This window comes from Equus caballus, chromosome 4, assembly GCF_041296265.1.
Source record: "Equus caballus isolate H_3958 breed thoroughbred chromosome 4, TB-T2T, whole genome shotgun sequence".
In the NCBI taxonomy this organism is placed as follows: domain Eukaryota; kingdom Metazoa; phylum Chordata; class Mammalia; order Perissodactyla; family Equidae; genus Equus; species Equus caballus.
Window position 1 is genome coordinate 48845429 of NC_091687.1, and position 16635 is coordinate 48862063.

Sequence of the window (16635 nt, forward strand, 5' to 3'; positions counted from 1 at the left end):
GCTCTATCCTGTGCTAACGTGGTCATCACCATTCCTCTGTGTAATATGATGTGCCAAGATGATAAAGGAAGTTTCTGTGAATTCTGTATCACTTGTTTTCAGTATTTTTGTATCAAGAAATTTTATTTTTGAGGTAAAGTATTTGATCTTGAGTTAAGGTATTTTTAATAGCTTGGTTACATGTGAAAACAAGACATTTATAGCACATATAGTGTGAATCTGCAAAAACAACACAGTAGACTTTGTTCTTCAAATTAAGTACAATCTGAATTCCTCATGGCTACGCAGTCAAGATTTCTTGAGATCAGTGCCTTCTTATTAGGATTGATTGACAGAGTTATTTTGAGAGTTTTCCCTCCCTTTATAAAGCAAGCTTTCATTCTTTCACATTTATTGAAGGAAGACAGACCATGAACAATGTTCACAGCTCACTGTCTAATTGTTCTCCATTCACACATATTTACAGTCTTCACATGTCACTCTTGGGACGCTGGTATATTGAATAACTTTCCTCTTGGGAAATGTTAAGTGCTTCTGGGGGAAAACTCACATAGTCTGAGTTCTGAGGAAAAAAAGCTGCAATTTAGAGGGACAATCAACTGTTTTTGCAAAGACTATAGGAGGCTTAGTAGTATTCTTGGTATTTGACACAAAAGGACACAAATTCCTAAGTTAGTCATGTTACATACTTACATGATAAATATTAATTTTAGGCAAATTGATTATTTCCATATCTATTGATCTTTGCATTGGCATTTGCTTTAGTCCAACAGATACATCTTAAGAATGATACTCTTTTTGTTTTGCTTTTTTTCTGTGACTTTTATTTTTGGTGCTACAGCCGTAGAGGGACTACATGACAAAACGATTGAAAAAGTATCCAGCTGCAATTCAGAATTCTGAAGGATCTTTTGAAAGTAATAACCTACAGGAAGGACATAACTGACATTCAGAAACTAAAATCTGATCTACCTCTAGCAATGAAATTATACTACTCTGAAAGGACTGCTATAATAAATCCATCTAAGAGTGTTAAAAACGTAGCCATTAAATTGGCTAAGAAAATATTAGTGTACTAACATTGCATGTTTTATGCTACTCCCTACAACCTCAAGGTCCATTAGCAGGAAAATGTATCCCCAGGCTAGATTCCTAAATGAGCTGACAAGCTATGTAAAGTTAGTGGATGCAAAACAATTAAGTTTGGCAAGTTGCAAAAACAAAACTTCAGTGCTTATTTTTCATGAATCACTAGTCCCTGCTGTCACTCCTTTTTGGGAGAGGCACAGGAGCCATCTCTTCTTTTGTTTTTTTTTTCATTTTTTAATTTATTTTACTTATTATTATTTTTTTTTTTGAGGAAGATTAGCCGTAAGCTAACTACTGCCAATCCTCCTCTCTTTTTGCTGAGGAAGACTGGCCCTGAGCTAACATCCATGTCCACCTTCCTCTACTTTATATGTGGGATGCCTATCGCGGCATGGCTTTTGCCAAGCAGTGCCATGTCCGTACCCGGGATCCAAACTGGTGGACGCCGGGCTGCCAAGAAGCGGAACATGAGAACTTAACCGCTGCACCACCGGGCCCACTCCCTTTTTTTGTTTTTTAAAACACGCAGTTCTCATGGTTCTTTCCCTTCTTTTCTGGTCATTCTTGATCAGATTTCTTCTCTGAATATTCTCCCTTTTTTGGTCTTTCATCTGCTGATATCAACCAAGGTCTTTATCCTTATTCATTTCCTTTTCCATCCAACATATTTGCTGGGAAATACTATCCTATCATATCCACAACTTGCCAAACACAATATACTCATCTCTATTGGCAAGGTTTCTTTTTCGTTTTTGCTTTTCTCTAATGGTGTGCTGTAATGCGGCTGTTCCCTCTGCCTGGAATAAACTCCCTCTTGCATTCCTGACCCACTTAACTGTGTGTGGAGTGTGTCATCACTCACCTCAAGTGCCATCTCCTCTATGAAAGTTCCTGTTTCTATGATCCCCCTATGATTCTAAAACTCAGTTATAATCCATATCATATCATGTTACAACTATTGGTTTGTGGTCCTCATGAGGACTGTGAGCATTTTCTCAGTCCAAAATTTGTATCATTATTTCTATCCTCACCACCTTACACAATTTTTGGAACTCTGTTGGCAACTTATACATGCTAACTGTCGAGTGGATGAGGGATAGAAATCACGCTACCCCTCAAATAAAGGGAATGCAGGAGGGTCTGCTTACAGCATTGCTTAAAAATATTTATATATGTGTGGACTGAAGAGAACTAACTGATATAAACTTGATCTGATAATGATTAGAATTTTAGAGTAATATTAATATATAATAATATATACTTTTAGCCCTGGCCATCTTGGACTCACTTATCCTTTTGCACACTTATCACATCTGGTCCCCAAACTGAGATTTAAACAAAAAAATTCTAAGATATGTCTGTCAAATCAAAGGGTTTAAAAAAAAGTCATGCCTTTGGGTTAAAGATTTTTTTTTTACTGTAGTTTTACTCTGTATTTATTTCATTTAAACTCCAATTGAAATATTCATTCAATACCATAATTAACTTATTTTTCAACCAATTATAAACAGCAATAGGAGGTGTTTTTTACACGCAGGTTTTACTTCTTATCTAAAGAAAAGACAATTTGGACTTTATAATATATATTTACATTCTACATGTATACTTACAAGATGAATTTTTATTCTATTTTTATAATTAATTACTCGCCCTAAGTTTTGACTCGGAGTCAGAGTTGGAAAATTTAAAGAGACTTGTCAGTAAATCAGAACTGACAAAAGATGGAATTGGATTTAAATGTTCTTTACAATCAAACTTCGGATTACTGTTCACTAAAGCGGGTGTCAACCACAAAGTGAACAGAAATATGGCTATTCATGCCTTAAATGGCTGCGTTATGTATTCCTGCAGGGCGATCTCATGCTCGGTCTGCATGTGGGAGTCTTTGAGAAGAAAACAAAGTTTACCTTCTCTGTCTTTCTGGCTGTTCAAGCGCGAGAGGAGGTTGTCCTCGGCCTGCACGCAGTACACCTCTCGGGTCTGGACCCCTCCCCCGCAGAGGGCCGTCTGGTTGCCCCGCCTCTTGTCCTGCTGACTGAGCAGAGGGTCCACGCGGCACTCGGTCCACTCCGTGGTCCTCCAGCCATACCTACATAAAGAGAACGCCGGCAGCGGCAACCATGTTTATTGACTAAAACTTTGCTTTGCTCTTCTCATATTTTTTTTTTCTTAAGAAAATTCATCTAAAACACACTTCCTTCTTGAATCAGTCGTAGACTACTACATGTATGGTGCAGATTCAATTTCAACCTGTTCTTTATCCTCAGCAGTGCTCCATTTAAAGAGGGGTTAAATTTAGGATGATCCTGTTTTAATTGCAACCACTGGAAGTTACTTATAAATATTTTATGAAAATAGAGCATAATGCTGAAAACATGAAATTTTATGTTCAATTAAGCTGAACTCCAGCTTGCCCTTTCTTGATGCTTATAAACAAAGAAGGATTGAATCTGGGAATGGAAAATATTCTAAATGATCAACCCAAGCATTTGTTTTGCCTTTAATAAAATGCACGAAAATTGCTTTTTCATACTGGATCAAAATTATAATTGTGTGTTAGGATTACAAAATATAACAATTTAGAGTTTTCTCTTTATTGTCAAGAATAACTGCTTTTTCTGTAGCACTGAGCTGTCCCTGATGAGTGCTGATGACTGATGAAAAGAGCTGACATTTCTAATCAGTGGAACACAGGAAAGACGATCTGTGATTCTAAATTAAAGCTCCAGTCAAGATTATGATGAGGAAGAAATGTCGAGGGCTTGTCAGCCCAACACGTGCTTTAAGGAGATAGCCAGGGCACCATTTCCCGATGCCACTGAAGATAGAAAGTGACGGCATTTCTTCAGCTCGAGGAAAATGGATATTCTAAAAGCACAAAGAAAATGGCTCATGTAGCACTTTGTGTCACTTTAACCAAGATGCTTCCTTAGTAATCAGATTAACAGCCAACATAGGTACAAATGGATGTGCTAATGTCCATCTCAATTAGACAAAAAAGTTAAGTGGGCCCTCAGATGTGTGATCTAGATGCTCTGCTTTGTCAGTGGTAAAGTTCCATGACAGAAAGCTGACTTTCATACCTGTTTTTAATCTTTATAAGTGGGGATTCATGGCATAAAAGAGGTGCAGGACTGGGGCATCAAGGAACAACGCCTAATGTCTGTTTATAAAGGAAGTATAGTATTCAGGTCAATTCTAAAAACATGGATAATTGATGCCCTGGGCAGAGGCGGGGGCGAGGAAAGTAAAACAAAGCAAGTCATTCATTAGGGGAGTTAAAATGAAAATTTTATTTTTTTTATAGAATGGAGTCCCAATTTAGGTCATCTTAAGGAGTCCTGTGTAAATTGGTTTCATATTCTAAAAAAATGATACCCTCCAAAAAGGGTGAGAAGAACGAGAACTCAGAATATGTATTTACTTTGTTAATAGTGTTTGAATATGAGCGGATAAAGAATAAAACATCTAGCTTGAGACAAAGAGAGAAGAAAGTCCTAGGAGACAAGGCACTCTGATTGGCATCCTGGCCAGGTCCTCGAGCCTGTTTTATGACGAGGAACACACAAGTGGGTGGGACAGACAGAGCAGTGAGGAAGGAAACTCTGGAGTTTTCAGTCATTTGTTACACAGGGGAGAGTGGAGAATTGAAGATCTTGTATAAATCATCACTATCTTTGTTATTATTATTGTTAGAAGTAGCAGTAATTTTCCTCCTCACTGGTTCATGAAATTTGAGCTGTATGCATGTTCTTTAAATGTTTGGAATATTCCAGAGAAGTTCTCAGTGAAACTTGTGCATATGTATTGAGAAACTAAGATTCTCTAAGTTGTTTTATAAATATTCTATATTCAGACTAAGCTGAAGTGTATTTATTACTAAGATAATTCGTAGTAACATCAAACAGTAATAACAATGTCTTTTTAAGGACAAAAAGGATATGGTTATGCTGCCAAATATTTCAGAATTAGTTTTGGTTCATCTGAATTCAATGAACATTTACTGGGCACTTACTATGTGCCAGGCCCTGTGATATATGCTAGAGATTTAAAAAAAAACAAAAGCAAAACAAGTTAATAAGCACAATCCTGGGGGCCAGCCCTGTGGCTGAGTGGTTGGGTTCATGCTCTGCTTTGGTGGCCAGAGTTTTGCCAGTTCAGATCCTGGGTGAGGACCTACACACCCCTCATCAAGACAAGCTGTGGTGGCATCCCACATAGAAGAACTAGAATGACCTAGAACTAGGATATACAACTATGTATGGGGCTTTTGGGAGAAAAAAAGAAGAAGATTGGGAACAGATGTTAGCTTAGGGCCAATCTTCCTCACCAAAAAGCATTAAAAAAAAGTACAATGCTTGTCCTCAAGAAGCTTAAAGTCTCATTATTTTGAATTATTTTGATGTAGTATTTGACTCTATTCCATAGGATTTGTTATATACAGTACTGAATTTTAGTAGGACTTGCTTAATAAATAACAGGAACCTATATTTTGAAAGTTTATTTACCTTACAGAATGTGGGTTGACAAACTATGGCCCAAAGACCAAATCCAACCTGTCCCCTGCTTTTATAAATAAAGTTTTATTGGAACATATGCACACTCATTTGTTTACATACCGTCTACAGCTCCAAGGGCACAGTTGACTCATTGCTACAGAGACATATGTGGCTCGTAAGCCTAATACATTTACTATCTTACCCTTTACAGAAAAAGTCTACCAATAATATATTATTTTTATAGAAAATATATAAAATGTAGCCTTATGGAGATTTGGAAATACAACTTGTTAAAGACACTTTTATTCTGTAAAACCCTTATCTTTTTTTTTTTAGGATAGCCTTTGTAAAGAGGGATTTTACTTTTCCACTTAGAATTTGTAAAAATCACTATTTCCCAACATACTATTCAGTTGAAAGCCAACAACGGAAGGGATATGCAACTTGGGCAGACACGGTCACAGAAGCTGTAGTCCTTCATTTACTCACGTGGCACAGGGGGCGACTGCATCTCCTTGAGACACACAGGGTTCTTTCTCCTCAAGTTCTGGACAGTCTTTGTCGCTTCCGATAGGAAACTGCCTGATGCTCCGTGTCCTTACACGAACGCCTTTAGGGGATGCCATATTGTGGCAGGTTTTTGAGCAGGGGCTCCATTCTGACCACTCTGACACCTGGCACTCTTTGGTGATCACACAGGACTGGAAGGTCATTGGCAGCTTCTCCTGCTGGCAAAAGCTGCAAAAGAGCATTGACAATCTCAACACAGGCTTACAGGCAGTTAGGAACTTTGTCTTCTATACTTCAGAGTGAAATCAGCTTGGACGTTTTTATTTCTACGTGGAGGTACAATTCCAATTTCAGTGAAAATATATCAACATTTATGATGTGTAAAAGCAGTTAGACTCAAAGCTAACATTTGCATTTCCTCCTATTTTGTAACAGTTGTTAAACCATTCATAGGAAATAGAAAATAAAGGGATTAAGCAAAATTGGCTGAAACTAAGTTTACCATATTGTTCATTTCACTCATTCCAGATTTGTTTTAATTTAGAAAATGAGAAAATTAACATATGATAATTTACATTCTGTTTAGTGATTTAAATAAACATGCTGGCCAACTTAATACAATATTGTTTTGAATAGAAAAAGTAATTTAATATATGCTTAACATTATTTTTAATATCATTTGAAACTTCAGCTGTCACAATTATAATGTATCCTTATTCAAATACATCAATTTTTCCAGTTCACATTTTAATACACAGTAAACATATGGGTATCTTAATGAAATACATCATAAGCATTAGAAAAGTAAATCTATTTACATCTATATTACTGTAGAGATGTCTTCTATATTACTGTAGAGATATCCTCTAAATAGATCTCTAATATTTAGTCATCAGTAAAGTATTTATGTTCAAACTCTTATCTATCTACTTCTACTTGAATTACAGGAATGTTGGATTCGAAATTGTAACATCTGCATATGAAGATGAAGATGATACTATGCATATCAATGACTAAGAGCATATGCACTTTGAGGAGTTTTCTGGAATTGGATGGCCTTATGTTGATTCTTAGCTGAACTCTTGCCCATTCTCAATAACCAATAGTGCATGTTTACAAGACGCAGGCAGCCTGTCTCCATGATAGAACCATCTGTTCCGATGGGAGAACGCACTGTTAATTGTGTCTTGTCATTCAGGTGCTATATTTAACTATGGTAATTAACCATACAGAAAGGCAGGTCCATTTTAATGTAACAACTGACATTCAATCTTCTTAATTCTACTGGCATGTGGATGAAAATTGCATTCCTAGGAGACAATTAGAGCTCAAAGCATCAAAGTCAATTTGTCTGAGCTGAGAGGTCTGAGAAGAACAGTCATCTGAGAGTGGCGGTAAAAGGGCTCTGTGAGTCAGCTGTTTTTCTTACAACAACAGAGAGGACCAAAATCCCAGTTTTACTCCAATGTCACGTATTGAGTATTAATGATTCATTAGGTAGAACACTAACCATAGAGCAAAACTTTCTCTGTGACGAGCAAGTTTTCACTCTTACACTTATGGTTTATCCATGAAAATCAGGCAAAATAATGACCAAATGATGACCTCTATAACTACTCCCTTGCAAAATTCTCCATATTTTATTTCCTCTTAGATGCATTTCTTATTCTTTATGAGATTGTTTTCATATACATATGCATATATTATCCTCTATGTAATACTTATTAGGTTCATGTTCTATGTACAGGCAGAGGATTAACAATCCTTTTTAACCTTTTGTAGAGAATTTGATCATCAGTTAACTGCCTCCAGTTACAGTTACCCTGGTAACCTGATGAAAGTTGGGATGTCAGCTACGTTACTAGATCATATTATTTATGACAAAATAATCCCTTTGGATAAATTCTGTCTGTACTGGGAAATTATAAATACCTGGTAGGTGGCCACACCTTTGAGCTTCCCTGAACATGTCAACTCTTGGCTCAGGGCTTGTTTTTTGCGGGTAACTTGCAGGCTATGACAATGGGATCACTTCAAGAGATATTAGCTTCTGTGGAGCATGAGACATTTTAGCCAAGGCAGCTAGGAACCTGCCTGATGTAGGACTTATCTTCTTCCATTTGAGCTGTGCTGCATGGATTTCTAGGAGAACTCCCACCAGATGAGGAATGTCTGATGCTACAATGATGACAAGTTCTGGTTCCTGTTCTATATCCTTCTAAGCAGACTGATGCCAAATGTGGCCTATGGTGGTCTTGTGTGTCTGAAAGATTGTATAGCTTAAGTTTGAAACTTAACTCATATTACCTCATTTAATACTCCCAATCATCCTCTTATGTGGGTACCATTATTATTTACATTTCATAGGGAAGAGTCTCTGAAAAGTTAGGGAACGTATTCAAGATCATATAGTTAGTAAGCAGTGGACTGGAATTCGAACTTGAATTTTCTAAAATCAGAGCCCATTTTCTTGACCACTCTGCCCTATTTCTTCTCACAGTTTAATCTGATGTAAATCTCAGTTTATTAGAATAACTGCTTTAGCTGCGGCCAATGCCAAGTTACTGGCACATGGTGAATCAGCTAGTGTCGCTATTTCACAGCCCCAGGGTTTGTACTATCCACACACTTTGCAAATGTGCTGCTTGTCCTAAGGATGACTTAGTAATTATGGAAAAGCCAAAACAAATACTTTTTCCTGATAAATATTAACAATTTTCAATATAGGTCCCACATATGAGAAATTAGTAGTATAAACAACAGCAGTATTAAGTTATATGATCATGTAGTTTTTAATATATGTGACATATATAACTTATCTATTTATCTACCTATCTACAGTTTGTCTTTCCTGTAATTTCCCAATACCCCAAACCATTATTTCAACAAAAGTGTATTAAACAACTCTACTTAATATTGGGCTTTGGAAGTACAATGACAAGATTACAGTAATTAAATTGGAAGCATATAATTCTGCTTGGGGAGGCACAGAAGGTTATATGAAGTACTAGTAGATTACTATGGTGAATTTTAAACAATGTACTAGAATTTGTCAGATTGAGATGAAGGTAATTAATGGAGATATGAAATAAAATAACCTTTTGTTTGTTTGGTGATGGGTAGGGGAAATATAGACTTTTCCTCGGCCTCCATGTTAGGAGTTTGTATTGAGCAGAGGAAATAAGAGTGGAACTGAAGCCTAGGTCAGATCAAGGGCAGTTACACACATCCAGAAAAGGACCTCCTGTGGATGAGAGCACCACTGAAAGATATCAAGCAAAAAGGAGATGGTATTAGTATTTTATGTAGATTCTGATGGTGGGGTGGAGGATGGAATATTAGGGTACAAGATTGGAGGCAGGGAGACTGTGATGATGATGATGATAACAACAGTAATATAATAAACATATATTGAATGCTTACTATGTGCTAGACATTGGTCAAGCTGAGTGAAGTATGATCATGAATATGAGGTCAACCTTCACTGAATGTCTTCTATAACCCACGTACTGTGTGGAGTTTTACCTAGAATATCTCAGGCAATCCTCAAAACTGAGCTGTAAGGTGGAAATCCACCTTTTTTTTAAGGTAAGGAAATGGAATCTAAATGTCTAAACCAAGTCTAGAAAGTAGCAGAACTGGGATTCTAACTAGATCTTTCTGCTTATAAGGTTTATGAAGGTATCAACTAAAGCAATGGCAGTAGAAATTAAAAGTAGTTACGAAATATAAGAAAAGAGGAGTTAGACACCATACAACCTGATGGAGAGTTGAAGGAGTTTAAAGAGAGGAAGGAGTCATTAAATAACTTGAAAGTTTCCAGCTTTGCGATTTGGTGAGCAGCACTGCAATTCTTCGAAATGAAGAACATGGAAAAGAGAAGCATGTATCTGGCAGTTGATAAATGAGTTCAACATTAATATCTCGATTTGATATAATATATCCAGGACCTATCCAACAAGGCAGAAATGTTCAGTAGTCAGATCCAGAATTAAGGGTCAGGGTTTAGTTGAAAGTTCTAGATGGCTTGTATACTTTTAGAACTCATGAGCATATCAGAGTTCAAAGGCAAGGACACAAGAGTAGCTGAGCACTTACATCCTGGGGTTCATTTTAGGCCTGCATAATTCACAAATGGCCTTACAGTGGACCTTAGTAGGCCCACAAGCACAGTGATGTTTATTAATTTCATTTTCTGATTGTTAGTGAGACTAAATAGGGTCACCAAATGATCCATGGTTACTAAATTATTCAGCTGCCATCCTCTCCCTTTCTCTCCTTTATTCTGGCCAAGCAAAAAGTTGACATTATAGAACTTAGGGGAATTATACATTTTGGTTCATTATGGTTTTCATGAGAAGATGAAAGATCTTCCCTCTGGGAAGTCAAAGGCATGGGCTATGCTTCTGCAAGGTGGCCTGGTAGAAGATGCGATGGTCACTGATAGTTTCCTTTTCATTTACGTGGTATGTTCAGGATAGCCCAGAAGGCTAAGACTAAAGAGAACAAAAGCTTGGCTTTGAGATAGAAGCAGATGTTACTTAGTGACTTTGTATCAGATAGAAAGTAATCAGATAAATATCGAAAAAATAAAAAAGTGGAGAGTAAACTTTAATATTTGTCTTTAAAGAGACTTCATTAAGAGATGATGGAGCACAGATATTCCCGACAGTGACTTTTAAACTCTGATTATCTGGTATATTTAACACTTTTATTTTAGGCCAAGGTTTAACACTAATGAAATATAAATTTCATTTTATTTAATTTTTGATAATTCAAATTATACTATACAAAAATAGAGTGCCATTTCAAATTTTTTCCCTAAAATTATTTCTGTAGCCCATTTAATAATCTTAACACCTGTGAAAAGACACCTTCTTTCTAAAGGCAGCCTAATTAATCTCCCAAAATACCGTTATCAACCTTTAGCCTCTTAAACAGAAAATTCCCAAGACTCTCATTTTCTCAAAATCAAGTCCACAGTTTCTTTTCTGGTAATCGAAGCCCTCCATAATGTATCACTGTGATTACTGCCCTCTCTCAGGTTGTCACTTAGCCACCTTTCAGTCCTCCTCCCCAGTAGCCTACTACAATTCTACCAACTCTCCTCATGGTCTCCAGAGAACAGAAGCCCAGTTCTATCTACCCACTTTTGTCTACACTATTTGCCATTTGGAATCCCATCTCCCATCTTCTTTGCCTCTCTGAAGCAAACCCTCTCAGGATCTAGGTGGTATGGCCGACGCTCAGGAAAAGTCTCTAAATGTGGTCTGAACCACTCCTTCCCCAAACACCAGGTGACAATTTTTCCTTCTCATGAGAAGTGGATGAACTTATAGACTGAAAATACAATGTCATAAGCTACTGGCAAGAAATATGTGTCCCTTATAAAGAGGTAGGCTGAATATCTGCACTGAGGTGGCAAAAAGTGACAGCTGTAAATTCCCTGTTTGAAGCCTCTTTGCTTAGAATCAACTGTTTAATCCCTTTCTCTTTCTCTCTTCTCTTCCCCCACTTCTCAATAACTAGATATAGATACATGAAAAAAACGCTGTCTTTTTGTTCCTAATAAAGTGAAAAAAAAAAGAAAAAAGAAGTTATGGTTGGATGTCAGCATAGGCCTACTGTTTCTAATCCAGGGAAAAGTAATAAAGTGATCAGAATAGTTTCTCGTCATCTTGCTGAAGCCAAACATCTGTAGTCTGGGTTCTGGAGGTGAAACTTGTTCCTGAAGGCTTAGTCTAATCTGGAGTTTTGCGACTCAAAGTTTGGTCTGCGGACCAACACCATTGCAATTAACTGGGAGCTTGTTAGACATATAGAATCTCAGATCTCCAGGCTACGCTCCTGAATCAGCATCAGTATTTTAACAACATTCCCAGGTGATCCATATGCATAATGACGCTTGAGAACACTGGTCTAGAGCTAACTCTCCCAACCACTCCAAAAATATAAGGCATCCAGTACTTACAGTTGGTAAAATGAATCTTTACCAGCATAGCCTTACCTCTTACAGACAATGGAAACTGAATAGATCACGGCATTTATTACCAGATATTAGGGCGTTTATAAAATAATTGGAGAGGCTGGAGGAGAAGGCTTCTAACCAAGCTTCCAGGTTAACTTCCAACCCTCAGAATCACACCATTTCTCTGATCCATGGAGCTGCTTTTGTGGCTACAGGGAGCCAAGTTTCTGGCACAAACTTCCCTGTGAAATGGGTACTTGTGCCTCTTCCCACTGACTCCAGTTCAGAATTTAAGCCCAGCTCTAGCACATTGTTGGAATCTAAACTACATCCAGAAACCTGCTGGAAGCGACGTTCAGAAGTGCATTTTAGTTTTCTGCCTTTGTAGTACAGAACTTCACACTATAGCAGCACTATTCAAAACGTGGTCCACGGACGAGGCCAACTCTTTGTGAGGGGTGTGCAATGAGTTAAGCACAGGAATTGAAAGTAAGTACCCAGGCATTTTTACAGAAATTTGAAGTCTGCAACACTCAAGTTCAGGATCAGTGGATGTGATTCCATGAACACGATATAGGCCAGTTCTGTTATTGTTGAATTCCATGGTGAGAGGCGTATGGCTTGAGCTACATGCTAGACATACAGAGTAGGCCCATGTTATTGGATTGGTAGGAAATCAAACAAAAACAAAAATAAAAACCAGCAACCAAAATCTGATCCTTCACCGTGGATAGCTTGAGAAGCATCACACTGGTGCAGCTGGATGACTGATGAGCCAGCCAATCTGTGGTATCCTCAAACCCCGCTCAATTCCCAGCTCCTTCATGAGGCCTATAGACTGATGAGCTCATATGACTTTTCAGAAATATAAATCATTTTGGCACTTAAAAACATATCTCTAAATAAGATGCATAGCAGCATGTCTTTTTTAGTTCCTGTATAATTAGTCTATAATAAACACTTATAATATTCTTATTGAATTAAAGAACATGTTTTCTTCCTGTAAATATGCAAATGGTTCAATAACACTATTCATGTTACAGAAGGATTTTCCATATAAAGGGTATTACACTAAATCTTTTTGTAATATTAACAAGCATCCCCAAGTTTCGAGATATGAACAAACACAATTTGATGTTCAGGGAAGATTAAAATACTCATTTTGTTTACATAAAGCAAAACATATTTGTAGGCTTGTGTACTCTGTTATGACAACATGATCACATATTTAATTTGATTAAGTAATTTGTTCCAAGAGTGAAAGTGGTCGTCCTAATCCTGGCCTGCAAAATATAAGGGTAATGGGACTTAAACCACATATGGAGTACTATTGTAACTCTATTGACTATTTGAGAAAAAAAAATGACATTCTTCTTGAAGTAGATGCATTTTTTCACATATATTAAGACAGCCATCGGCCAACTGACAGTCATGTCTATAGTACCATCTCTTATGCTTACATATAAACAGAGTTAATTTTAAAATTACATTCAGAGATTAATACAAGAATCTACTGTTCAAATATGTTTATTTTCCTACTAATCTACTGTTTGCTTTTACAATGAAAAAAACAAATGGACAAAGATGATTGTCCAGTTTCTCTGAGTCCCCCATTTGTAGGAAGAGAGAACATGATGAATGCTGTGCTCATAGTCAAGAGACCCAAGACATTCCTAAATTGCCACTTTTGAGTTGCGTGACTCTGATCAGGTAGCGATTACTCCACCCCATATCTTTTCCATATAGTGAAATTACATTTTCCTAAAAGACCTCTAAGGTCCCTTTGTTTAAAAAAATGGAAGATTCTTAAATTTTCATAACCTAACCAAGCTAAATTTTTATTGGCTTGTGTTTTCAGATTGAAGCTTATAAAAAGACTTTTCCCACCTCTAACTATGTTCAAGCTGCATTCCTTTTTTAAAAAAAAAATAAATTTCCTGTGATTTACCATTTATTTATCAATTTAAATTAACAGCTTACAAATTTTCCGAGCTCATTTCATTCCCTAAGCATGCCCTTTCCTTCATAGAATTCAGCAAGTTAGAAGGAATAATTCTTTTTTTTTTTTTTTTATTAATGTTATGATAGATTACAACCTTGTGAGATTTCAGTTGTACATTTTTGTTAGTCATGTTGTGGGTACACCACTTCCCCCTCCGTACCCTCCCCCCACCCCCCCTTTTCCCTGGTAACCACCAATCAGATCTCCTTCTCAATATACTAATTTCCACCTATGAGTGGAGTCATATAGAGTTCGTCTTTCTCTGACTGACTTATTTCGCTTAACATAATACCCTCGAGGTCCATCCACATTGTTGTGAATGGGCCAATTTCGTCTTTTTTTATGGCTGAGTAGTATTCCATTGTGTATATATACCACATCTTCTTTATCCAATCATTAGTTTCTGGGCATGTAGGCTGGTTCCACGTCTTGGCTATTGTAAATAATGCTGCAATGAACATAGGGGTGCAACGGACTCTTGAGATATCTGATATCAGGTTCTTAGGATAGATACCCAGTAATGGGATGGCTGGGTCATAGGGTATTTCTATTTTTAACTTTTTGAGAAATCTCCATACTGTTTTCCATAGTGGCTGTACCAGTTTGCATTCCCACCAACAGTGTATGAGGGTTCCTCTTTCTCCACAACCTCTCCAACATTTGTCGTTCTTGGTTTTGGATGTTTTTGCCAATCTAACGGGGGTAAGGTGATATCTTAGTGTAGTTTTGATTTGCATTTCCCTGATGATTAGCGATGATGAACATCTTTTCATGTGTCTATTGGCCATATTCATATCTTCTTTTGAGAAATGTCTGTTCATGTCCTCTGCCCATTTTTTGATCGGGTTGTTTGTTTTTTTGTTGTTAAGTAGTGTGAGTTCGTTGTATATTATGGAGATTAACCCTTTGTCGGATAAGTGGCTTGTAAATATTTTTTCCCAATTAGTGAGCTGTTTTTTTGTTTCAATCCTGTTTTCCCTTGCCTTGAAGAAGCTCTTTAGTCTGATGAAGTCCCATTTGTTTATTCTTTCTATTGTTTCCCTCAACTGAGGAGTTACAGTGTCCGAAAAGATTCTTTTGAAACTGATGTCAAAGAGTGTACTGCCTATATTCTCTTCCAAAAGACTTATTGTCTCAGGCCTAGTCTTTAGGTCTTTGATCCATTTTGAGTTTATTTTGGTGTGTGGTGAAAAAGAATGGTCAATTTTCAATCTTTTGCATGTGGCTGTCCAGTTTTCCCAGCACCATTTGTTGAAGAGACTTTCTTTTCTCCATTGTAGGCCCTCTGCTCCTTTGTCGAAGATTAGCTGTCCATAGATGTGTGGTTTTATCTCTGGGCTTTCAATTCTGTTCCATTGATCTGTGGACCTGTTTTTGTACCAATACCATGCTGTTTTGATCACTGTAGCTTTGTAGTATGTTTTGAAATCGGGGATTGTGATTCCGCCGGCTTTGTTTTTCTTGCTCAGGATTGCTTTAGCAATTCGCGGTCTTTTGTTGCCCCATATGAATTTTAGGATTGTTTGTTCAATTTCTGTGAAGAATGTTCTTGGGATTCTGATTGGGATAGCATTGAATCTGTATATTGCTTTAGGTAGTATGGACATTTTAACTATGTTTATTCTTCCAATCCATGTGCAAGGGATGTCTTTCCATCTCTTTATGTCATCGCCTATTTCTTTCAAGAGAGTCTTGTAGTTTTCATTGTATAGATCCTTCACTTCCTTGGTTAAGTTTATCCCAAGGTATTTTATTCTTTTCGTTGTGATTGTGAATGGGATAGAGTGCTTGAGTTCTTTTTCTGTTAGTTTATTGTTAGTGTATAGAAATGCTACTGATTTATGCACGTTAATTTTATACCCTGCTACTTTGCTGTAGTTGTTGATTATTTCTAATAGTTTTTCTGTGGATTCTTTGGGGTTTTCTATGTATAAGATCATGTCGTCTGCAAACAACGAGAGTTTTACTTCTTCGTTACCTATTTGGATTCCTTTTATTTCTTTTTCCTGCCGAATTGCTCTGGCCAGCACCTCCAGGACTATGTTGAATAGGAGTGGTGAAAGTGGGCACCCTTGTCTTGTTCCTGTCCTCAGAGGGATGGCTTTCAGCTTTTGTCCATTGAGTATGATGTTGGCTGTGGGTCTATCATATATGGCCTTTATTATGTTGAGGTACTTTCCATCTATACCCATTTTACTGAGGGTTTTTATCATAAATGGGTGTTGGATCTTGTCGAATGCTTTCTCTGCATCTATTGAGATGATCATGTGGTTTTTGGTTTTCATTTTGTTAATGTAGTGTATCACGTTGATTGACTTGCGGATGTTGAACCATCCCTGTGTCCCTGGTATAAATCCCACTTGATCATGGTGTATAATCTTTTTGATGTATTGCTGTAATCGGTTTGCCAAAATTTTGTTGAGGATTTTTGCATCTATGTTCATCAGTGATATCGGCCTGTAGTTCTCCTTCTTTGTGTTGTCCTTGTCAGGTTTGGGGATCAGAGTGATGTTGGCTTCATAGAATGTGTTAGGGAGTTCTCCATCTTTCTCAATTTTCTGGAACAG

The 16635-nt window shown here is 37.2% G+C and overlaps 1 protein-coding gene across 5 annotated transcripts in view; it reads right to left on the minus strand.

The window, feature by feature from the left end:
* Window positions 1–16635, minus strand: part of THSD7A (thrombospondin type 1 domain containing 7A) — a 671418-nt gene that overhangs the window by 184342 nt on the left and 470441 nt on the right. For all 5 annotated transcript variants that reach the window (XM_070264554.1, XM_023639297.2, XM_070264555.1 and 2 more), the window contains 2 exons: window positions 6078–6326; window positions 2997–3178 (listed from right to left, as the gene is read on the minus strand). In XM_070264554.1, coding sequence (XP_070120655.1) covers window positions 2997–3178; window positions 6078–6326 — 431 coding nt within the window. The remainder of the gene's footprint in view (window positions 1–2996; window positions 3179–6077; window positions 6327–16635) is intronic.